The sequence below is a fragment of the Callospermophilus lateralis genome, chromosome 2, assembly GCF_048772815.1.
Source record: "Callospermophilus lateralis isolate mCalLat2 chromosome 2, mCalLat2.hap1, whole genome shotgun sequence".
Taxonomy (NCBI): Eukaryota; Metazoa; Chordata; class Mammalia; order Rodentia; family Sciuridae; genus Callospermophilus; species Callospermophilus lateralis.
In genome coordinates, this window is record NC_135306.1 from 3,239,073 (window position 1) to 3,262,658 (window position 23,586).

The following is a 23,586-nucleotide window of genomic DNA, read 5'->3' on the forward strand; positions in this document are numbered from 1 at the left end:
TAGAACTTTCTCTGTAGCTCCTGATTTAACATAGAAGCCTTTGAGGATGCCCTTGGGAGGAAACTCAGCGAGGAACCTTCTTGATAACTCAGGAAATGCAGAGCAAATCCCATAGCGAACACTCGGATGGTACCATCTGTGTTTCCACCCCAGGCTACACGGACACAGGTGCAAGGGCCTTCCTAGTGTGCCTCCTCCTTCCTGGGGTGGAGGTGCGGAGACCAGCATGCAGGCTAAGGTGGTGATCCCCATCCCGATGGGGTATGTGTTCAACAAGGCACTGGGCTCAGTGTGGTGGTCAACAGGACCCAAGGCAAAGCACAAGGCCTAGCAGCACCAGGGACACCGGAAATGCTGCCTCAGCGAATGCAGCCAACAAACAGCTCACCAGTCTGCAGGGATCTCAGGAAAGGGCGGTGGCCTGCCAGGGACTTCCAGCCTGGTCCTGACTCTGCAAAAACCCTCAGCTGTCTTCCTCCATCCTGAGTCACTAGTCCACAGATGAAAACTCCCCCCACCTGCACCCAAACACAAGCCACCATGAAGAAGGACCCTGGGCTTCATGCCCACAGATCCCTGGGCCTGGGACCTGCATCCAACTGGGGGCAAGAGCGTGTATTTTAACAATCCCAATGTTGGGAGGGGTCTGGTCTGGCCTTCAGAAGGACCCAGCTGCCCCCTCACACTCCAAACAATCAGAGACCATGAACTTGCAGACTGAGGAAAGAGCAAGCCCTGCGCCTAACACAGCCTCCCGTGTGCAGGGCTACAGCCAAAGCCACCAGCTGTGAGCCATGACACAGGGAAGCTGACAGACAGGAGAGGAGCAGACTGTCCAACCAGCTCCTGCCCACAGCAGGGAGCTGTCGCTGTTGGCCTGTGGCCTCCTCCTTGGGACACCCTCTTTCTGATGGGCTGGAGGCCAAGTCAGAGAACACCTGGGTGGGACCTCCCTGGCCTCCCACCCAGGTGGTGCCCAGGCCTGTGCGGGGTCTGCTGCCCACCCTCGCCCTGGCTGCAACCCCTCCCCAGCCACGACAGGGGTCAGGGCAGGACCTGGCAGTGGTGAGGGCCGAGGGCATCTCTCTTAACCTCACCAGGCCACTGGGACATTTTAACCCCCCAGGCCTCCGGGTAAGATGGCAGAGTTCAGGGTCTGGAACAAACGGAGGCCAGGTGAATGTGACCAGGACAAATGCGACTGCAGGCAGGTGGCCAGGACGTGAGGGCTGCCGGTCCCCAGGCCGCAGGTCCCTGCGGACTCTGGGGCCCCGCTCCAACCTCTCCTTCCGCGGCCTGAGGGCAGCGTGCCGTTCCTGCGGGCTGCCTCCCCCGCGGCCCTGCCCTCCGCTGCTCCTGCTCCCCGCGCTCGCTGTCGCTAACGCGGGCTCGCCCAGCTCCCCGGCCGGGCACCCGGGGCCGAGGCGCGCCCGCCCTGCCCTCTGCGCGGTGCCCACACGGGCACACCTGGCGCCGCGTCCTCCCGGCGCTCGGGGGAGGCCACTCCAGGCCGTCTCCAGGGAAGGAGGCGGGAGTGCGCGTGCGGACACGAGCGCACGCGTGGACACACAGTCGTGGTGTGACGATCAGGCTGGCGCCGCCTGGCCCGTTTGAGCTCACTGGCTTTTTTTCAGAAAAGAACTGAGCCTGAGCGCCTGTCGCAGGAACGACAGCCGGATGCCGGTCTGCAGCGCCGCACGGACATCCCGGCCCGGAAGAGAACGCGCGAGCCAGAGGCAGCGCGGGCTCTGGGATTCGAACCCTCAGCCAAAGGCGGAACGGCATGGCGCAGGCGCGGACCTGAGCGGAAGCGCAAAACAGGCGCAGCACCCACAGTTCCGCGCGTGGGCCGCGTCCGGAAGTCCGATGCGGGGAATCTCCTATCCTCGTCCTCTGATTCGTTACCCGCCATTTCCACTTCCGCAGACAATTCGGTTCCTCTTCCCGCCGTCCGTGAGACGTGTACCCATCCGTAGGAAGTGCGCGCCCGCCCTGTTTTGTTTCCGGGGGAGTAGGCTTCTTAGACGCTCGTGACTTCCGGTGTTCCCCTTATCCTGATTGGCTGGATTTATGAATTCATTAAAGCGTAAGAAAAAAATCTGCTCCCTTCTTATTCAAATTAATAAAAGTGATCAAATGTAGTAGTGGTGACTCAATAGTCAAAGAGTCATGACCACCTGTGGCTGCTACTGATGGCGAACAGAAAGTCACCATTACCATAAAGTGTGCAGGAAAATGGTCCTTAAATAGCCACCTCGCGCAAGCTTAAGCGTGTTGTATGAAAGGAGAGAAGGTTAGCACTCCCCTTGACAAGGATGGAAGAGGCCCTCGGGCCTAACAACACGCATACGGTTAAGGCATTGCCACCTACTTCGTGGCATCTAACCATCGTTTTTTTTTTTTTTTTTTTTTTTCCTACCCACCCACCATGGTCCGGGATGGAAAGGTACCAGGTGCCGCGAGCGGATACAGGCGTGTCCGCAAGTGCGTTAAAGCACAAGACAACTGAGCAGTCAGAGCGTCAAATCCTGAAGTTCTAGGGTGGGACAGTGTAGGGATAGTCTCGCTCACAGGACAAACTCTGACCTCCAGGGAACAGCAGCAGAGGACAGGACTTGAGGGCTGCGTGATTTGGGGAGGGGAGACAGGATCTGGTTAAGTTGATCAGTTGGCCTCAGGCACCCGCCACCACACCAGGCCTCCCTCTCTCCACTGTTCTGTCTGAAAGCTTCTGTAATAGTAACTACATTTAAGACATCCCCAAATTGTTAGCAATGGTAGAAATTTGAGTTATTTATCATCTTTGCACTTTTTTTTTTTTTTTAAGTTATAGTTGGACACAAAGGTATTTACCTTTTTTTTTCTTGGATCGAACCCAGGGCCTCACACGTGCAGGCTAGCGCTCCACCGCTGATCCACAGTCCCAGCCCCCTGCTTTGCACTCTTAATGTCAATAATTAACACAAATATCTAACTTCCACAATAATAGATTATTTTTTAAAACCATGCAAAGCACACTGGGAGACACTGATCAGTCTGAGGGCCAATGTCAAGGACCATCACCCTCCTCATCATATTGTGAGTTAGAAATTTAGGCCATTTTGTGCACCCCTGGCGCTTGCTGGACCCACAACTTGTTGAGATTTTTTGTTTTGTTACTGAGGACTTAACCCCAGTGTGCTTCACCACAGAACTACATTCCAGCCCTTTTCAGTTTAGTTTTTTACTATAGTGCTGAGGTTGCCCTCCAACTTGCAATCCTCCTGCCTCAGTGAGCCTCCAATCACTGGGTATACAGTTGGGGCCACAATGCCCCACTGGGAGGACTTCTAAACCTCACATCTCTGAAGGCCACCATCAAAGCTTTTTTTTTTTGGTGTGTGGACACCAGAACGTGTCCCTACACATCTCTACCTTTAACACATGCAATTTCAGAGAATGTCTAATTTAAATTGAAATTCAAAAATAAAATCAATCTATTTCATGGGGATCCTGTAGACAACCCCAAATCTATAAATGGCCTTTGATGTTCACTGTGGCTGGAGGCACCCACGTTTTGGAACCCTAATTATTGAAGGGGCTAGCAGAGGAGTGACAGCAGAAAGGCAGAGTGGAAACAGTACACGAAGACTGGTGCCCTTTCTGTGTTGCAGGAGGAGCAGGCACACCACCTCCCCTCACCCACACAAGCTCCCGCAGGATGGAAGGTGACAGTGCCCGAAGCAAGGCTGCACTCAGCTCAGGTGAGGGATATCCTGTGTGCACCAAGGAGATACCTGCCTGGGAAAGGCCACTCAAGCCCCAGGACAGTGAGTTATGGCCAAATTCCAAAACCAGCTTCCCACTAAGCCCTGGACACAGGGATTGTAATGTTGCACCCTTGAAGGACTTCAACCAGCTCCTTGTCAATGGAAGTGAGAAATAAATTTGTGCTATTTAAAAAAGAAAAGAAATTCTTATGGGACAAAATTACAAGACATGAAAATCTTTATTTCCAAAAAGAGGTGTATTTTTACATAAATCTACAACAGAATTCAACTGTAGAAAAAATAAACTATATTCAAGAATACAGCGTTGAGCATAGCAAGCTCCTCCTCCTCCCAGGAGGGGGCTGTACCCTCAGAAGGCAGGGTGGGCAGGCGCCGCTCCCCTCAGGAAGTGCCAGGGGAGCTGCAGCAGCACAGCCATGAGGCCAGCGGGACCCTCTGGTGACGGTCAAGCAAGTGGCAGAACAGGGCTGCAACCGGCGTTAGAAGCCACCTCTTCCTGCAGCAGTGGGCTTCGTGAACAGATAACCCACGTGCTTACATCTTTCCAGGAGGAGGAGACAGAAACTGTAGGAAGCTTCCTTATAGGATTTTTACCTCACCCTGTTTAGTCACTGGAGGATCCCCATGAGCCTGGCTAGGGACAGCTGACTGACCCCACTGCCCCTCCAGGAAAGCCCCAACTCCCTCTCCCAGGCCTGTCCACCTGGGGCCCTAACAGGGGAGCCGGCCTGTCTTAGCCGAGGCATCTGCAGACCCAAACCTGGCAGGCTTCCCAAGCACCAGCACCAGCTCCACGCATTGCTGTAGTCAGGGCACACAGGTGAGGGGACAAGCCTTCCACCGTGTCCTCACCAACAATGTCTCACCCAGCAGACCTAGGTCGGAACCCCTGCATCCACCCTGCTCGGGGTCAGGCTCCCCAGGAGCACAGTGAGGCAGCAGCTGTGACAAACTGCAGTTGAGGTTCTGAGCTCGGCTGCCACCTCCCAAACCTGCCAGATTGCTGCAGAGGCTCCAGCTGGGGTGGGGACTGGAAGGGGCAGGCCCACGGGCAGCACCCAGCATCCCTGAGGAGCCCACAGCAGAAGCCACCAAGAAGGAAGGAGGTCGTGCCTTCAGGGGCAGCAGACCTGCTGGTCCTCAGGCCATCAACAAGGGGACAGGCAACACCTGCCCTCCTCCCTCCCGCACAAATTGGCCTGAGCCCAACCTGTTTACAGCCGCTCAGGCACCTCCTGCCACACAGGCCACTCCAGGGCTTCGCTCCTTGACAATGGAGAGTGTCCCCTCCCACTGGCCTTCAGACAGGAGGCAACGGCAGGGGCTGGGACAGAGCCCCTTCCAACCTCCTGCCCTCCTCCAGGGGACGAGCTTCACATCAGAACGCTGTGGACAAGTGTATATAAAATCCCACCTTTTATTACAGCTCATGTGCAGCTGTGTGAGTGCTGGGCACGAAGGGGAAACTGTCTGCAGCCACCAAGCTGCCAGGCCACCAGCCTCCAACTCCCAAAACACAGGACTTCACACGGGCAACCTTACAGCGCTGCACTTTCCAGGAAGACTTGGAAACGCGCCAGGAACTACAACAGGCAGGGGTCGACGGACAGGCAGGCAGGCAGAGCTGCGGCGTGAGGACACCACGTGGCAGGCGAGGGTGGGAGGGGCTGGGGAAGTGGCCCACGGCCCCAGGAGGGGACTGGTCACAGCATTCCCACTGGGTAGTAAAATATCAAAAATGTACAGAACAATTACTGGAAAAAACACAACCCATGATAAATTGAACTTCACTCTTGTAATAAAAAATTAAAAATCTGGTTGCCTCTCAGCACAACAGACTGGGATCTCCTCCCAGACAGGGCAGAGTTGGCAGAAGTGTCACAGCAACCTCTAGAACCTTCTGGTGGCGTGCACTTCCCCTCGGCCACCTCAGGCCTGAATTGGGCCCCTCTGCCACGTTTCTTGCCCATCAGGCTCAACGTCCCGACAGCCCCTGTGGCACCAGGGCACTTAGCAGTCACTCTTCCACAGTTTAATGGTCTTGTCGTTTTCTAGCGCAGCCGAGGCGATGATGTTCTCTGTCGGGTGACAAGCCGTGGAGATCACAACATCTGCAAACAGAAAGGGGTCAAGGCCAGCCCCACTGCCCTGCTGGCCTTGGAGGACAAGGCCACACCCTGCCCAGCCAGTGACCACCCAGGAAGGGTTCCAGGACAAGTGCTGGAAGTGCTGCTAGCAGCAGGGGCCGCTCTTCTCTCAAGGTGACCTCTGTGCCTCCCCCCACCACAGAACGGAGCCCAAGCCCCACCAGGATGCTCGGCCACCTTAAGGCAACTGCACACCAGACAGGGACGTGGGCATCAAGGAGCTGGCACAGTGGGCTGGCACTGTCAGGTGTCTGCAGCCTTACGTAAACTGAGCCCCAAGACTGCCACCTCAGGAAGAAAGTGCAGCACCCCTCAGACTTCCAAAGGAGCGCCATACGCTGCTCCCAGGACCCAAGTGGAAGAGCAAGGACAAGGGCAGCTAGGGGACAGCAGAGGGCACTGGGAATGCACAGGAGCCACCCCCTCAGAGCCAAGGACACAAGGCGCCTGCTCAGCACACTCTGCTGGAGGTGGGAAGCGCATCCTCAAAGAGGCTGGAGCCTCTAGAAAATGCAGCTTGCCACCGGGGACCATCGCACACCTCAGCCACCTGGGGAGTCACAGAGCCAAGTGGACATCTGGCAAAAGGAGGGCAGGTGAGGCCAAGAGCTCTGGGCATGAACCAGGAACCACAAGCCAGGACTGACCAGCTCTGGGGCCCAGTGCTACACACCTGGCGGCAGGCCTGGGAAGAGGAGCAGGAAGCACATCCCCAGAGCACGCCTCCCGCCCCTAGGCAGTCACCCCACAGGGGACCCACCTGTGTGTCCCTGCAGCTTCTGGACAATCTCCTTCGTCTGCAAGTTCCAAATGTACACCAGGTTATCTTCAGAGCCAGACACGATCCACTGAGTCACCATAGCCGGGGACAAGAGAAGACAGGCCAGCGCTCAGCATGGGGACAGCTGAACTTCCAGCTACATACCTGGGCGCCATCCTTCTCGTGGCTGCTATGCTCAACCCAAAACACAAAGCTCCCCATCTGCAGCAGGACTGACAGTCGCCCTGACCCCTCACCCCAGCCTGAGCTGAGACCCATGAGCTCAATCCCCCAAGTGCCTCCAGGGTGTGAACTGCTCCCTTCAGCCACCACCCTTGGGCTCTGCTATCGTTCACACTCCACCCAGAGTCACCATCTACTCTGAGGTACTGGACAGAGAGCATGACACCAGAGTCCAGGCCGGGAGGACAGGCCTGGGAGAGGACAGAGGGCTTAACGCAAGCCACAGTCGCAGCATCCTGACTCCAGGAAGACAATGCTGGCCAGTGACAGCTCGGCCCCTCAGGGAGGCTGGCCCCAGGAGTGAGGTGGGCCCAGCAGCAGGGGAGGAGGTGCCCCTGCACTGCACAGCTGTGACCCGACCCTGTTAGAACACACACCTTGTGGGCTCAGGAAAACTTGAAGGACATGAGCCACCTGTGGGGTGGCATCAGGAAGAGAGGAGGAGGGTGGCAGGCTGCTCAAAGGGGACTCACCTTCCCACCAGTCACAGAAAAATTGGCAAAAATGCAGTACTTCTCATTCTTGTGCCCAGTGTACGTCTTCAGGCACTGAAAAGGCAGACGCAGCAGGGTCAGAGCCCAGGTTCCTGCATTCTGGAGAACGCTCAGATCCGAGCACAGTCTGCTGGCTGAACTTGACTTCGGAAAGTATTCTAAATACACAGAACCCACACAGCCCAACCCGGGGTCCAACCACATTCTAAGCTTCAATCTGCAGGCTGGAGGCAAGAAACCCCAGGTCTGTGGGCCCCACAGCCCCTTCTGCTTCTGCTTCCCAGAATGCCGCACTACCGCCAACAACCCCGGGCCGGAGCTCACCTTGCCCTTGCTGTAGTCCCAGAGCTTCAGTGTGCTGCAAGACAGAGAGGGGTGAGGAGCTGCCGCCACGCCACAAAACCAGAGACCAACAGCACCAGGCACGAGGCTGCTGGTATCGGAAGCCCAGCCCACCAGGGAAGGGCGCCCAGACCAGGGGGACTCAGGTCTACCAAGTCCAGCAACCTGATGGCACACTGGAGCCAGCAGGAGGACCCCCCACATGAGCAGCTCACAGCCAGACTTCAGTTTCTGGGGGCTGTAGCCCCTCCTTCAGCTGCCAGTCCCAAAAAGGTGGGGCAAGTCCTCAGTTCCAGATTCCACAGACCAAACCCAGGGTAGTGAGATTCACCCTGAGCCCAGGGAGGGTACAAATCATGGAAAACACCCAGCCACGTGGACCATGCCAAGCATGCACGCAGGGGAGACTCTATCCAGTCTGGGTAAACCAGGTGCTCAGGAGCCGAGGGGCAGCTCAGGGGCAGAGCGCCTGCCCTGCCTGCAGCTCCAGGCACAGGCTAGACCAGCTATAGCCCAGCCACACTAGGTCTGGACCACGCCAAGCACAAGGAGCCTTCGGAGTTCCACACTGGTGGGAGATACCCTGCCCCTGACACAAATCAAGCACTTACTTGTCCAGAGTGGCAGCCAGGATGTATTTGCCATTTGGAGAGAACTTCACAAAGGACACCGGGGGGTTATCATCATCTGTGCCAAAAACAGGCAGGCCGACTCACACACAGAGCAGGACAGCCTGCCCAACGGCTGCTCCCCGTCACCAAGTGTGACAACCGTGTGAGGCTGCTGCCACCAGTGCAGCACCACCACCCTTGGGAGCCCCTGAAGAACCACCAGCACCCATTCCCCATCCCAGGGCGGCCTTGTAGTGTGTTCTCGAGGCCTGGCGTCCTGGACCCAAGGGCCCTCAGATGCCAGGACTTGAGGAACAAAGTGCCTGAGGGGTCTCCTCAGTTGGGGGACAGGCATTGGCTGCCCCACACAGACTGAGGTTCGCCAGTCCCTGAGCGGGCCGGGAGACCTCCTCAGGGGGAAGCTGGGCTGCAGCCATGGCGATGCCTTCCTCTGGTGTGGCTCAGGGTCCAGCCTCTGTGACCCCCAGCTCTGCTCCTCATGCCCTGGTTTTAAAGCTCAACGCAGGGCCTGCAAAGGCAGGGGCCACCCGTCTCCACTGAGGACATGTCGAGGTCCACTTCAGGGACGCTAGGATGCACATTCTCCCAGGGGGACCATTCTCTACTTCAGGGACGCTAGGATGCACATTCTTCCCGGGTAAGGAGGGGAGGTGCTCCTGGGAAGGGGCTGTCCAGCCTGCCAGGGTCCCCATGCCCCGTGCCCCAAGCACACGGCATTACCACCAGGGGTCTGCCAGGGCCTCCGCTCGCTGGGGCTGGTCACCCACACTGAAAAGGCACACGAGGCAGTGTGAAGCTCGGCCCACTGGCACACCAGTGCAAATGGCGCCCGGTGCTTAAACCCAAGCCACTTTAACCAGCAGGACACCGGACACACCAGCTGCCTGGCCACTTGGGCCCCAGCAATCTAGCTCACTAGGCCAAGGAGAGACAGCCATTCCTCCACTTCCGCCCCCACCCTGCCCTGTGTCTCAGGCCTTCTTCTAGTCAACGCCAGGCCCAAGTCCTGGCCCAAGTCCTGGCCCTGCTACTTGCAGTCCACGTCCCACAGCTTAATCAGCCACAGGTCAAAACTACTACAAAAACAAAAATATTTCAGAAAATCTCAAAGGCGAGACTTGAATTTGCTGTGAGACCAGCACTGCCTGGTCCCCGTGGACGAGGGGGCTCAGCGCACACAGACCCTGCTCCGGGCACCTGCCAGCCTCGCACTCTGGCCAGCGTGGAGCCCCGTGCTGCAAGTCTGCCTCCGTGTGACCACTGTTTCCACTGCACATAGGAGCAGTCTAGAAATGAGGATGTGCGCAGGCCCTACTCTAGCCACGCCTTTTTACACAGGGGACCAAGCTCCTGAGGAGTCTGGTATTCATGGTAGGTCCTCAAACCAACCCCCCAAAGACACAGCAATGGCTGCACTTGCTGTGTGGCTTCAGAACAGTTACTTGACTTCTCTCTGCCTATAGTACCTGCTCTGTGACAGGCAGATACCCCTGAGGGCAGCTCACTATGAGGACAACAGTGTGGTAGCAGGAGCACACAGATATGCATGTGTAGCACCTCCCTGGTCTCTGTGCACCAGGACGGGTCCTGGCAGCAGAGCTGGGCATGCACCAGGAGACAAACTGACAGACACGGTCATGAGTCTGCTGTGGGTGGTAAGAAGATGGGCTCCCAGAGCAGGAAGGCATAAAGGCCACTGTCCAGGTACACTGTCCCCCACTCATGGGGCCCCACCAAGAGCTTCAGGACCATGATAGCCTGAAAACAGCTTCCCAGGTGGACACATTGAGGGGAGGCCTGTGGGGTAACCACCACCCAGCTTCCTCACCGCTGTCCCTTCTGCATCCTAGGCTGAAGTTGCAATTCTCCAGGCCTGCAGAGACTGGGCCCTGAACACCAACCTTCCAGGGAACACCCTTCCAGCCACAGGCTTCCACCTGCCCCACCCCACTATGCCAGGTCCTCCCCTTCCCTCATCCCCAAGAAGCCATCAGGCCTCAGCAGCACCCAAACAGGAGAGCACACTTCCCCAGAGACAGTAGCCAGAAGCAGGGCACAGGTACTTGAGGACACAGCGGAGCAGCCCTGAGCAAGACCAGACAACAGAGGCCAAGGGGCCCCAGACTGGCCTGAGAAGACAGCAGCAAGTTTCACAAAAGGAACAAGAGCTCGACAGGAAGCAGATGCTAGTAGGAGATGGACGACAGTGAAGATGAAGAGTCGACAGTGAGATGAAGAGCCGCAGGCCCAGCCCCACCCAGCCCCACCCCTATGGCACACTCACCAATGAGTGTCTTCAGGCACTGGCCCGAGGCGGTGTCCCAGATGCGGCTTCAAAGCAAGAACAAAACCGTATGAGAAGGCCAGCTGCCACCACTGGCTCTGGGACCAGCCCCACTGCACTCACAACCTGGGCAGCTGTTCTCCTATGTCCTAGACACTGACCGGGCACCACGCCTGTGAGCACAGGAGGCCTCCATGGCCCAGGGACTGGGCTAGGCTCTTCTGCAGGAGGCAGCCAAGGCCGAGGGTGCGCTGCAGGGCTTACCGGCAGGTCTAGACTCTAGGGACCCCCAACACACAGGCAGGCAGGGTAGGACAGGACAGACCCTTGTAAAAAGGAGGTTGGTGCCATTTCCTAGCGACCCCGTTAGTTTAGTAACAGGAAAACAGGAGTCATGCCAGGCTCTGACGTCACGCCCGTCTCAGGGTTCCTGTGACCTCTGCCAACATGCACACTGGAAACATGCCCCATCGTGCATTGTCTCAGCACCCACACTTCCAGAGATGCCGGGTGGGGTGCTGGCTGAACGTGGGAACTTGCTAGCCATAACACGTGGACAGGTCATCTCCCAGTGTAAGTCCCCCAGTCCCCAGGCTGGGCCATACTCCTTGTACCCCAAGGCAACAATGCCCAGGCTACTCTGATATGGCCTCTTCTCCCCAGCCGTAAGAGGGACCCCACAGCACTGAGATCCCCAAACAAGACCACCTGTGTGCTTAGGAGGCCACCTCAGCTCCAAGAACCCACTGAGCTGACAGCAGCCCTCCTGCCCTGCAGCCTCACCCCTTTACCTAGCCGCAGCAAGAACTTGGGGGGATTCTCTAAGGCAACCGCTTCACACTGCAGAGGCTCATGGCAGTGCTGCCAGTCCCACCCTGCACCAGACGGGTATCCTCCATCAGATGCCCGTTCTCTGAGGTCCTGGTCTCTGATGAGCACACTCCTGAACAGCTCCATGCTGTGCTGCTCTCACACTAGAGCACCCCATCTTCTAGCTGGTGACTCCCAGCAGACAGGAGAACAGCCCCTGGCCCAGTGTACAGCACAGACCATGGCAGCAGGGCTGGGGCTCACAGCCCAGCTGTGAAGCCTGGGTCCTGCCTGTCACTGTCCAGCAGAGGGACAACTGGCAAGTGTTATGCCAGACTCAGTTTCCCAAGCACAAAGTGGGGATGACAAGAACCAAGGAAGGATCCTCAAAAAGGGGTAAATAGGTAAACGTGGGCAAAGCACCTTAGCAATGCTTAATTTTAAATTTTAAGGAAACGTAAATATCTCTATGAGGAGACAGAGCCCCATCTAACCTCACCCAACTGTTCTCCTGTCACATTAACTAGAAAAGCTGAGGGTGCCAAGTGAGGGGGACGGCCAGGCGCACTTTGCTCCTGGCTCAGGTAAGGGGTTTACCTGTCACCACACACTACAGGGTTTTCTAGATTCCACAAATGACCACAATGGCGTCTCCCACTACAGGTGTCCACAAGGAGGGCTGCCAGATCTGCTCAGGCACCTGTCTCTACTGGTAATGACAAGGAGGCTGGCACCTTCAGTGTTGGGGAGCCAGTTCTCAGGTGTCTGCCACCCCCTCCGTCATCACCCTGTGAGTCCCCTGGCCGGGCAGGTGTGGTGCACCGTGTGGGGCACGCTCAGGTTCAGCCTGCTGGTTCTCCTTGGCATTCTGGCATCAGTGCTCATGGGGGAACAGCCCTCCAGCTCTGGGCAGAAAGGGTATGCAAGGCCCCAAAGATGGATTAGATCAGGGAGCTCCTCTTTCTAGTGTGGGAAAGTTTAGATAACCTTAAAAGTGTGTTATTTATTGAACTCAGGTATAAAATCATGAGGACCAAGGACACCTTTAGATCTTCAACCACCAGATTTTTAAGTCGTACTGGATGCGGTGGTGCATGCCTGAAATCCCAGCAACTTAGGAGGCTGAAGCAGGAGGATCATAAGTTCAAGACTGGCCTGGGGAACTTTTTGAGATTCTGTCTCAAAAAAAATAAGAAGGGCTGGGGACAGGGCTCAGTGGTAGAGCACCCTGGCTTAGATTGTCAACACTGGGGGAAAAAAGAAAACCAGTCATATTCTCCTCCCATTTCTGGATTTTATCACCATGCTCCGGCTGCCGTGTTTCTGGGCTCTTTCTCACTGGCCCTGCTGCTGGTTCTGACCGCCCTCTGCCACATGCTTACAGACCCTGCTCCCCTCTGTGGTTCACGCCTTCCCACCAACATGGCCAGGCATGTTCTTTGTCCCTCTGTGCTACAGGTGGATGCTCTGCTAGCATTCCTCCCTCACTTCCCACTGCCAAGTTCTGCCAGCATCAGTGGTCCCTCCTTCCCCCACCACTCAGTCAGGTCCCCAGCCAGGACTCATCGGAGGCTTCCCGCCTGGGCTCGTACCTGCCCCAGGGGTCTTCCCATCTCCTCCAACTCTGAGCATCTACCTCCTCCAGGTCAGCATAACACCCAGGGGACCTGGCTGGGACACCCCCTGCCAGGTTAATGGCACCAGAGAGTCGTCTCGAGCTAGGTCAGCCTCTCTCCACAAGCTATGCAGACATACTCGCAGCTCTTGGCCATTGCTCCCCCACCAGTCCTGGCTGGTCTCCCTCCCTAGCTCTTCCCCCACCTGCACTGAAACTGCAGCCCACTGGGATGTGCTTCTGGAAGGTGAACATGTGTCCTTTCTGTAACTGCACCCCAGAGCCAGAAAGCTCAAGAGCAGACCTTGAATGAGCACCTGCTGATTACATGAAATAAGATCCTCTCACTCACCAGAGACCATCGTAGCTACTTGAAACTATCAAGGATCCGTCACGATTAAAATGGACCTAAGAATTAAAGAACAGGAAGAAAACAAAAATTATTCCAAGTCATCTGCACACCACTCCTCTCCCCAGCACCCTCCACCCAGGACTCACGACAGGGTGACACAGGCCTCACCACTCCTAGGTACCCAGACATACACAGCCAATCAGGAGCAACCAGTTCAGCGATGCCCCACCTGCCCTGTCCAGCACAGTTAGTGACAGAGGACTGAGCCCTAGCACGAAGCCAGACCACCCCACAGGATTCAAGCCAAACCACAAAGGCCCACAGGACTCTAGAGGGGCGGCTTCCAGGCCTGTCTATCTGTCCTGCTGAGGACAGCCTGACAGGGCAAATACGCCCGAACCTAACTTCCCTGACTCAACAGAGAGGAAAGGCAAAAGGCAGGAATTCTGGTCCCTCTCCTTCATACACCTGTGCCTGCCCACCAGAGCCACCAAGAAGCTGAGCCCCAGACACCTAGCTGACTGCTGATCCCAGGCCGGGAACTGAGAGCCCACATGAGCTCTCAGCTGGACAGAAGGGATCCAGGTGGTTCCACACCTGCCTCAGAAGAGGTTGAGTTCCGTGCATACCACTAGCCCAAGACGACCTCCCATGACCAACGGCTCACTCCATCTAAAGGTCCTAAAGGTCCGGCCTTGCTCCCCAGAGAGGGGAACAAGGTCATTTATCTTCTTTTTCTCCTGGAGGGGTACTAGGACTAAAGCTCTGGCCTTGCACTTGCTATACAAGTGTTCCACCATGGAGCAACACCCCAGGACAGCACTTTCTAATAGAAAGGACACTGCACCTGACAACAGTCCTCCTCTTCAATGACTCATTTCAGTTCTTAAATTCTCCTTTCCAAGTAAGGCTTAGTGGGAATAAATGGAACCACAATGCCAGGAGTTGAGTCCCACAATGCTGGGCGCGGTGGCCACGCCTACAGTCCCAGCAGTTTAGAGCCAGTCTCAGCAAAAGGAGGCACTAAGCAACTCAGCGAGACCCTGTGTCTAAATAAAATACAGAACAGGGCTGTGGATATGGCTCAGTGGTTGAGTGCTTGAATCCAATCCCCAGGACCAAAAAAAAGAGAAAGAAAGAAAGCACAAGTTTCAATCATTTTTGGTGAAGACCTAGGCAGACACGACCCAGAACAAGCCTTGCTCCATGCTTTGAGGGACACATTTCCTTTGTAAGTCAAGCCACAGGGAATCCCCAGGTGTCATAATGCAGGGACAGGGCTGAGCTGTGTGCTCCCCCACCTGGGCTGAAGAGTTCAGCAGACTCTGACCTGGAGCTGCCCCATGTAGCCACAGTCTTATCCCTCACCCACCAGAGGCCTGCAGCACCTGGCTGTGACAACAAGTCTCCAGACATAGCCAAGACCACATTCAGCAGGGGCTCCTGGGAGACTGCTACCACCAGGGCAGCACCTGGACTCATCGCTGAATCCTGACTCCGGGGCTGTGACAGGCCCAAAAACATACCTTTTAAATACACTCAGGAGGTACTGCTGCTGGCCAAGGGGGCTCACCCAGGGGACATCAGCTAGACTCCATGGGGACACCACAAGCCACAGTGGTGGCGAGGTCCCTCTCAGCTCCAGTCCACAGAACAGGTGAAACTGGTAGGCTCATTCACCCTAAGACGCCGTTCAGTATGTAGACTAATAAAAAGCATGAAAAAGTTGTTGACACTTCTCCACTGTGCTGCTTCTGTACCTTGCACTCACAGCACTACCCCTGCTTGACACCATGTGAGACTGTGGCCTCACCTGGACAGAGCAGCTCTGAGCTTCCTGACAGTCATCACTGCTTCTACCAGCCCACACGGAGCTGCTCTGCAGCACCAGGTCCTTAACCAAACATCTGGGGGCTGTCCCTAAAGTTCTCCCCAACTAACTACAACCCGTCTGCCCACACACAGCCCTTGCCACAAAACAGCCTGAGGATTTTGAGCGTTTTCTCGTTGAGGGCACTCTGCTCCATGGCAACGAGCCAACACAGGCCCAAACTCATAAGCCCAGTTCATGCTCTACTTACCTACCTACTGGCAAAAGTGGCCCATTCAACGTGGCTTTTCCACTCAACAGACATTCAGTTCAAGGTAACACAGTCCACACCACAGACTGGGAAAAAGAGGTGCACCAGCAAGGCAGAGCTCACAGGGGACCAAGTGCCACCTCAGATGAACTGCCAGGAAGACCTCTGAGCGGGGGAAACACAGCTACAGCCAGGCAGTGCCCAGGGGAATAGACAGAAAGACCAGCGTGTGGCATGTGGACATGTGGGCATGTGGGCAAGGCTCAGCACAGCAGCAAGGCGGACAAGGTGGAGGGGGGCAGAGAAGCCAACCAAGCACCCACAGCCCAGTATCCAGCTCAAACACGCCTGCTCAGCTGTCCCACAAGTGCCAATGCAGTACAAACCGGTCACTCCTATAGATACAAGCAAGGTCACCAAAGGTATCCGTCAAGGATGTGGCCTCCCATGTTGGCCCACAGATACACACAACCAGAACACCCAAGGGACCTTATGAAGCAGCAGACATCAACGATGTCATCTAAAAACAGAACAGCAGCAAGGAAGGCTGAAGACACACACAAAACAGAAGCCCAGGCACCAAGGACACCAGCTCTTGTCACCAGCTGGGGCAGAGCTCAGGAGACTCCTCACCTGCCTGCCTTTCCACTGAGCATGCACACACAATCTTTGCAGGAAACCCATGGAGGACAGCCCGGCAGCCCTCACCACTGGGAGGCTCCCAAGCCCCTGCTTCCTGGCTCACTCACAAGCCCATGTGAAAGCCAGTTCTACCTGGGGTCTCAGATGCTGGGGGGCAGGGGCTGGCAGCAGGGCTGAGCCAGTCCTGTGCGCACTGCTGCCTGCGTGCCTCTCACAGCAGAGTGCCCTATGCGCTAGCAGCGGCTCTGGGCCACCAAGGGCCAGGTCGCCTGTCTGTCTGCTATGTGGTCTTAGCTGGGCAAAAGCCTTCCAAGGCCAAAAATGCTTAATATCCTACACCACCAGGACTTCAAAGAGTGAGCAGCTCCATCAAGCACAGAGATGCAAACCTGTAATCTCTGCTACTCAGGAGGCTGCATTAGGAGGATCACAAGTTTGAGAGGCCAACCTATGTAATTCAGTGAGTCCCTGTCCCAAAATATGAAAACTAAAAAAATGACTGGGGCTGTGGCTTCTTTAGCACTGGTGAGGCCCTGGTTCAGTTCTCAGCAGCAAGAAAAAGAAAAGTGAGCCACTCGTGCTGGCTAAAACAAACCACATGCCTGATCCTTCTGCAATTCTTCCATCCACAGTGTGGTTACAAAACCACCTGGGGCTCTTGTTAACACAGACCTTCAAGCACCTTGTCTGTGGGATGCTAGGATGGAACCTAGGGTCTCATGAATGCCCAGGAAGCACTCAGCCAGAGCTTCACCCAGCCTTGGGCCACTCTTTTTTTAACGTGTTTTCTTTGTTGGGTGTGAGGGTACCAGGGATTGAACTCAGGGGTACTCAACCACTGAGACACATCCCAGTCCTATTTTGTATTCTATTTAGAGACAGGGTCTCACTGAGTTGCTTAGCACCTTGCTTTTTTGCTGAGCCTGGCTTTGAACTCACAATCCTCCTGCCTCAGGCTCCTGAGCCACTGGGATTACAAGCGTGTGACACCGGCTTGGGCTACTCTCTTAAACAATAGTTTGTTACATTTCTATAGAGTATGACTTCTGTCCATTTGTTCTGCACACTGGGATGGTGCGTGTGCAATGGCAGGACACAGACCCCATGGCCCTTGCCACCAGGGGTCCCCACAGTTCTCTCCATGACTGGGCAGGTCCCGTCACCCATCAGCTCCCCGCACACAGAACTCACCTAACTGTGGTCACCCAGCCTGACACAGAGCTCCCTCTTCTCCTACACCCTTCCAGGCATAGCCTGTGGGAGTCAGTTCTGGGGGAAAACCCCCTGAAAGCCATGGCCACTGGCCTCCCAGCCTTCAAGGGGTCCTGGGGTGTTTCCCACAGGCACCCACTCCCTCTCCTCCACAGCACACAGGCCTAAGCCCCAGAGGCTGCACACCAGCGGAAGTGTGCCAGGTGAAGCCACATGCACCCATCAGGGGACTTACAGCTGAGACTGGATCTGAATGAGCCGGCAGAGTCTTGAGGCACTTCCCCGTCTTCACGTCCCATATCCTCACACTTTCATCAAACTGAAGACAAGAGAGGCGACTGAAATGACTATGGGAAGGAGGGGCGATGACAGAGGCCCCAGAACCCAGACCTGCCTGTCCCATGCTGGGCATGGGCACAGGACACAGCACACCCATAGCGCCTCCCAGAGGAGAGAGCAGCGCACTTACAGACCCTGAGACGATGAGATTGGACTGTGGGTTGAAGTTGCAGCAGAAGACGTAGTTACTGTGCCCCTTCAGCGTTTTCAGACACTTGCCCTACAACACAGCAGGATGAGACCACGTGGCTCCCAGGGGCTGTTTCCCCAGACACCAGTGCTGACTGCGAGCAACCGAGCAACCGCCATCCCGTTCCACCTGTACTGGCCCCTACCCCTCCTCAGCCACCTCCGCCCACAGAGGACCAATGACACTCACCGAGCTCACATCCCAGATCTTCAAGGTTTTATCATCAGAGGCAGAAACGAGGAGATTGGAATCTGATGACCAGGCTACGTCCGATATTCCCTTGAGGAGAAAAACACAGTAACCATCCTCTAGGACAAAACACCACTGGCCAGCAAAAGGCCAAGGTCCCCACACTCATCATTGCCCCTGGGGAAATCCTCTGGCCAGTGTTAGCCACAGGAAGACACACTCGCGGCCCAGAGGAGATGGCAGGGAGCCCAGAGAAAGTGGCTCTGCTGGCCTCAGAGACAGGCAGGCGCACACCTATGGAGCTGAACGGCTGGAGAGCAGCAGCAGGCAATCACACGCTGAGGGCACTAAGCTGCACCTCCCTCTCAAGAGCACCAGAGCCACCTGCTCCCCACACCTACCAGCTTGTGACCAGAGATGGTCTTCTCAAACTTCCCGTCATAGGCTCCCCAAATTTTAATAAGTTTATCAGCAGCTGAAAGAAATGAAAAGGAGCTGATGCTCAGGGTAGGAATATGTTGTCCAGTTACCCAAAGGCCAGAACCTGAGCTGTCCCACACCCTAAGCCCCTGCCAACCAGCTCAGATCACTCAGGGACCCGAAGGCACAGTCACAAGTAGAAGAGGCAAGCCCCCCCAACTCTGCCCCTTCACTGCAGAAAGGTAACTGGCACAATTTCAACAAGCAGTGATTCTTCAGTTTCAGAGAAGGGACACACCATTTACCACAAGCCCCTGGGAAGCACACCCACCCCACTCTTTATCTGTGATTCAGAGGTGCTCCATGATACGCACATGAGCTTGCCAGCCACTCTCCATTGGGGCTGAACTTCACGGAGGACACAGCTTTTGTGTGGCCGGCCAGGGTGAACTTCAGGGCATAGTTTGGTTTAACAGGTGTGGGCTGTTGGAGAGAGTGCAGCTAAAGTGAGCCTAAGGAACCACACTGCCTGGTCACTGCCTGGACTCCCACAGTGAGACACCAAGCGCCCACCAACCACCCAACATCATCCTTCATGTTGACCAGGTCTAAGTCTCAGCCCATTACATCCCCGTCAAAGCCCTGATTCTGCTGCAGTCCCCCCTCAGCACAGCAACTCCACCATTCCAGATACATGTCTGAGGTCCCTTGGGGCCCAGCCCTGGCCCCAACACCAGGCATGGCCACCAAATCCACACAGCTCCAGCATGCCCAGGCCTCCCAGAGGGCGTCTGAAGGCCCTGCTTCCTGTGCCTGGGGAGAGGGTCTGCAGAACAGACGGAACATGGGGCTGGATGGGATGATTACTCAGCGATGTTTTCTGGGTACACAGATTTGCAATCAGAACCAACCCCCCCACCATTGCCCCCTAGGTGACAGATGTGGGAATCCTTGACATGACTCACAGTAGGCAGTCATTACAATAAGTGGCCGATGAATAAAAGTGGCTTCTCACAAAGGAGCTTATCTGAGTAGAGGAGACTGGACAATTGGCTTGCAACAACCTCCCAGAGGCCCCAAGGAGCCCCAGGAGCACACCTTGCTCTGTGTAGCGGATGAGGAGGGGGTGGGCTGGGCTCTTGCAGCCTCTGTCTCGGGCTTCTTCTCCTCCGTGGCCATTGCTCTGAAGCCCACGTGGCAGGAAACCTCTGGTGGAGAGTCACAAGGGAACAGCCTATCTGCTAAGCAAACCCTTTAATGGAGGCCTAAAAACAAATCATTTTTTAGAAAATTAATTTCCAGGAATGGGGGTGTAGCTCACTAGCATGCACAAGGCCCTGGGTTCTATCTACATACTATCCCCCTCCCAATTAATTTCCAGGAGAAAGGATAAGAAAGAGAAAAACCTGACCATATTGAGACCTGCCGCGAAAGAAGCTGTTCCAAACTGGAGAATGTAACTATTACCCTAACTCCCGCCACCACTTCTCAGTTGGCACCAAGATATTTCTGCTCTCACCCCTTCTGTGATCCTAAGACACAGCAGGGCTTCCTATTACACTATCCAGGCATCTGCAGAAATGCAGCACAAAGCATGCAAACAAAACACAAGGGATTCCAGGAGCCTTTGACACATCAAAAAGAAAAGAAAGGTTTTGTGACAGAAACCAACCTGTCAAATGTCAGGACACTGAGCTTCAGGGTGCACAAGCCTGGGAGCACATCCAAACTATAAAATGAAGCCTAGGGGATGCAATCATGTTAACAGCTCTGTGTGAACACAAAGGAGTACGCAACCAGTGGTCAGCACCTATGGGTGGGCCTCGCTGCTCCTTGCACAGACTGCAGATGCAAGGCTGCCTTCCGAACACCAACATTCACAGGACTCCAAGCCCATGCAGTACTACTGAAAAACCCCAAGAATATACCAGAGTGGGCTCTGCCCCAAGAGTTTCCACGTCCTGCTCTCGGAGAAGCAGCCTAGGGTGCAGCTTGGGCATCCTGCATTAAGACTCACACTGCAGAGGGAAAAAAACTGCAGCTCCATCCAGTTTCGGCTTAACAATGTCAATCCAAAACCAGTGACTGTTTCCTCTAATATGACAGACCGTGCTACCTGAATACACCTCATGAAGGTGCTATCCAACCAGGGACGCATCATTAAAAAGAGAAGCCACAGACATGCTTGCAAATGCCACTGGTTGGACTGATACTCAGCTCTACCATTCGAAAATGAGTCTGCACACGGTAAACTCTAGCTTGGAGCTTCAGACTGAAGTCTTGCACAGGCCCATGTAACACTAAGGCGAAACAGGCCATCAAAAGGAGCATGTCTGGTCTTCAAAGGGAGAGAAATTACAACTCCACCACACAGGACACTGGTGTAGCCACGTTGTCACCTGCAACAGAGTCCACCCAGAGATGGATAGTGCTGTGCCTAAAGCCCAGGGGGCAGGATGGGCGTGGGGGTTCTGCAGACCTCTCTGGGGACAAAGCACTGGTAAATGCCAGCTGCTTGTTACTTATCCTCGATACAACCTGATGTAACCCCAAGGCCACCATCTCCTTTGTGGGTTGGGCAGGCATCAGAGAGACAGGAATCAAGGAGACCCAAACAAAGCTGAGAGCGGAGAAGACCTGAGCCCTGCGCCAACCCCGGTGAACCACACCAGCACAACACAAGGGGCTGTGGCACTGGGTCTGGACCACTGGGGAGTGGGGGCTGCGGAAGCGGTACCATCTCCCCTAAAGCAGAGTTCACCTGGAGGTAGGCAGGCGGCCCCTGGTGAGGAACAACACAGGACGATCTTACAAGAAACCTTCAGGCGCGCAAAACACTTAACATGTAAGAAAACCAGCTCCCACTGCACCGGGTGGGGTCCAGGGCCACGTTCCCTGAACGCCCGGGTTCTAGGAACTGCTGAGGCAGCAGGCCAAGGGTCGGGGGCTGGGCCTTGGGGAAAGAGCACAAGAAAGGTGACCTGGGTGGCCTCCGTCGCCCGCCAGCAGCCACGGCCCCCGTCAGCGCGCATCAGGCCCCGCGCCCCGGCGGGGCAGTCGGCCGCTCCCGGCGGGGCAGTCGGCCGCTCCCGGGCTCCCCCCCTCGCAGCCTGCGGGCTCGGCTCGGACCCGGCGCGCGGCTGGGAGGGCACCGGCGGCCGCTCTCAAATTGCGCGAAGGTGGCGGGGCTGCGCGCCTCTGCCGCCGGGACCGCAGACGCCGCGAGCGGGGTGCGCTCCGCCTCAGCCCGCGGCCGGGGTCCCTCCGGGCGATGCGGGCGGCGCACGCGGGACACTGAGGGCGGGCGGGCTCCGGGGTCGGCGGCAGGAATCACGCGACGGCGGCGGACCGAGGCCCCGGACACGTGCGGCGGTCCTGCGGGAGCCCGCCCGCCCCGCCATCTCTGGCTCGCGCCGCCTCTTACCTGCCGGCCGCGGCGGGACGGGGGGGGCGGGCGTCGCGGCAGCCGCCGCCTGGCGCGAGCGCGGACGAGCTGGACGCGGTAGGGCGCGGGCGGCGGGCGGCGGCGCGCGTGCGCGGGGGGCGGGGCGGCGGGGTGGGGCTACGGACGGCAGCGAGGGCCATAAAGCCTTGGAGGGCGTACCGCCTTAAAGGAGCCGCGTACGACCCGCGTTTTCTACCGGAAGCGTTAGCTCAAGCTTGGCGGATGTGGGCTATTCGCCTGTTCCTTCTAGGGTACGCTGGAGCGTGTTGCTGGGTCCCTTGCGCCGGTACGGCCCGGGCCGGCGCCCCAAGACAGGGGTCCGCGCCTGGTCCCTCGAGGGCCCACGCCTGACCCCTGCAGGCCAGCGCTCCTGGGCCGCCCCAGCCCGAGGCCAGGTGGCCTCCCTATCCGTCCTCTTAAACTCAGATTTTATTCGGGAGAGAGGGCTCGTTCAGAGAGCTGTGCACCCGTGTCCGGGCAGGCTGGGAGAGTGGCACCTGTGGAGAAGGAGCGGGGGCTACCTGAGGATACGAAGGGGCGGGGTGACACGTGCAGTTGCCGAACCCGGCCCTCCATCACCTAGACTAGCTTTTAAAGCCTCTGGCACGTTGTAACTACCCCTTAGATGGCGCCAGATGACTACTGTCAAAGGGGGAAGGTGACCAGAATTCCAGCTCCTAGCACCCAGAGGATTGTACGTGAATTCCCGGTCCCTTCTGTCAGGCTGCTCTGCTGTGGGTGGGTGGTGGCATAGCCTTCTCTCCTGGGGTCCTCCTCTGCCTCCCTTTACAAATGAGGAAGGGGACACCTAGAGAGGAGGCCACCGGGCAGGAGGAGAGCGTAAGCTGGTCTTCTGCAGCCCCATGGGTCTTCAAATCTTAGGATGGCATGACCCCACAGCCCCAAGGCTCAACACAGGCCTAGGTAGGGTACTCTACGGCCTTCTGTCTTCCAGTTAAAAGAGCACCAGGCACGCCTGTAATTCCAGCAGCTGAGGCTGGGAATCCCAAGTTCAAAGCCAGCCTCAGCAACTTAGCAAAACTCTGTCTCAAAATAAAACCTAAAAGGGCTGGCTCAGTGATTAAGTGCCCATGGGTTCTACCTCTGGTACAAAAAAAAAAGTGAGGGCTGGGGTTGTGGCTCAAGTGGTAGAGCACTTGCCTAGCATGTGCAAGGCACTGGGTTCTATCCTCAGCACCACACAAAAATAAATAAAGGTATTATGTCCAAGTACAACTAAAAAACAAAAGATTTTTTTTTAAAAAGCGTGCCAAATGACACAGAAACTGTTAAAGCTCCATCCTTGTCCCCATGCCAATCCAATAACAAAGACATGGTTTTGAGGAAAAGAAGTTTTATTGCTTTCTAGCAAAGAAGAAGCACAGAGAACTCCTGTCCCAGAGGCTGTGATTCTGCCCATCAAGGGGAGCAGGAGGCTTTTAAGGAGATGATTCAAAAGCATGTGTTCTCTGTTGGAGCTGTAATTCACTTGTTAACTTGGGAGATAGTCATTTCTGAGATCTTCTGGAACCATCCCCAAAGTCTGAATTACTTTGTTCCTGTGGTGTGTATGTGTGTGCTCAAGGACAGGTAACTCTGCCTAGGATGGATTGCTAATC

The 23,586-nt window shown here is 56.2% G+C and overlaps 1 protein-coding gene and 1 non-coding gene across 2 annotated transcripts; one reads left to right on the forward strand and one right to left on the reverse strand.

Annotated features, from left to right (window-relative positions):
- Window positions 1–2,271: 2,271 nt before the first annotated feature.
- Window positions 2,272–2,397, forward strand: LOC143393285 (U6atac minor spliceosomal RNA). Its single transcript, XR_013090581.1, has one exon. It is a non-coding gene; the product is annotated as a U6atac minor spliceosomal RNA (small nuclear RNA).
- A 1,572-nt stretch (window positions 2,398–3,969) lies between these two features.
- Wdr5 (WD repeat domain 5) lies at window positions 3,970–22,036 on the reverse strand. The gene is made up of 14 exons (XM_076845128.2): window positions 21,947–22,036; window positions 19,621–19,787; window positions 18,897–19,005; window positions 18,504–18,577; window positions 18,103–18,192; window positions 17,854–17,943; window positions 17,620–17,703; window positions 13,450–13,505; window positions 10,673–10,719; window positions 8,368–8,443; window positions 7,739–7,772; window positions 7,394–7,468; window positions 6,678–6,765; window positions 3,970–5,881 (listed from the first exon to the last, which is right to left on the reverse strand). Exons 2-14 carry the CDS (start codon window positions 19,699–19,701, stop codon window positions 5,781–5,783), a joined length of 1,005 nt encoding a protein of 334 aa, XP_076701243.1. The 5' UTR covers window positions 19,702–19,787; window positions 21,947–22,036; the 3' UTR covers window positions 3,970–5,780.
- Window positions 22,037–23,586: the final 1,550 nt, after the last annotated feature.

Coding starts and splice junctions, on each gene's coding strand:
- Wdr5 (XM_076845128.2), bottom strand. CDS start 19,701: ATGGCCACGGAGGAGAAGAAGCCCGAGACAGAGGCTGCAAGAGCCCAG. Junction 17,944..18,102: donor AGATCTGGGATGTGAGCTCG/GTGAGTGTCATT, acceptor GCTGTGTTGTAG/GGCAAGTGTCTGAAAACGCT. Junction 13,506..17,619: donor ATTCAGATCCAGTCTCAGCT/GTAAGTCCCCTG, acceptor TTTAATTCTTAG/GTCCATTTTAATCGTGACGG.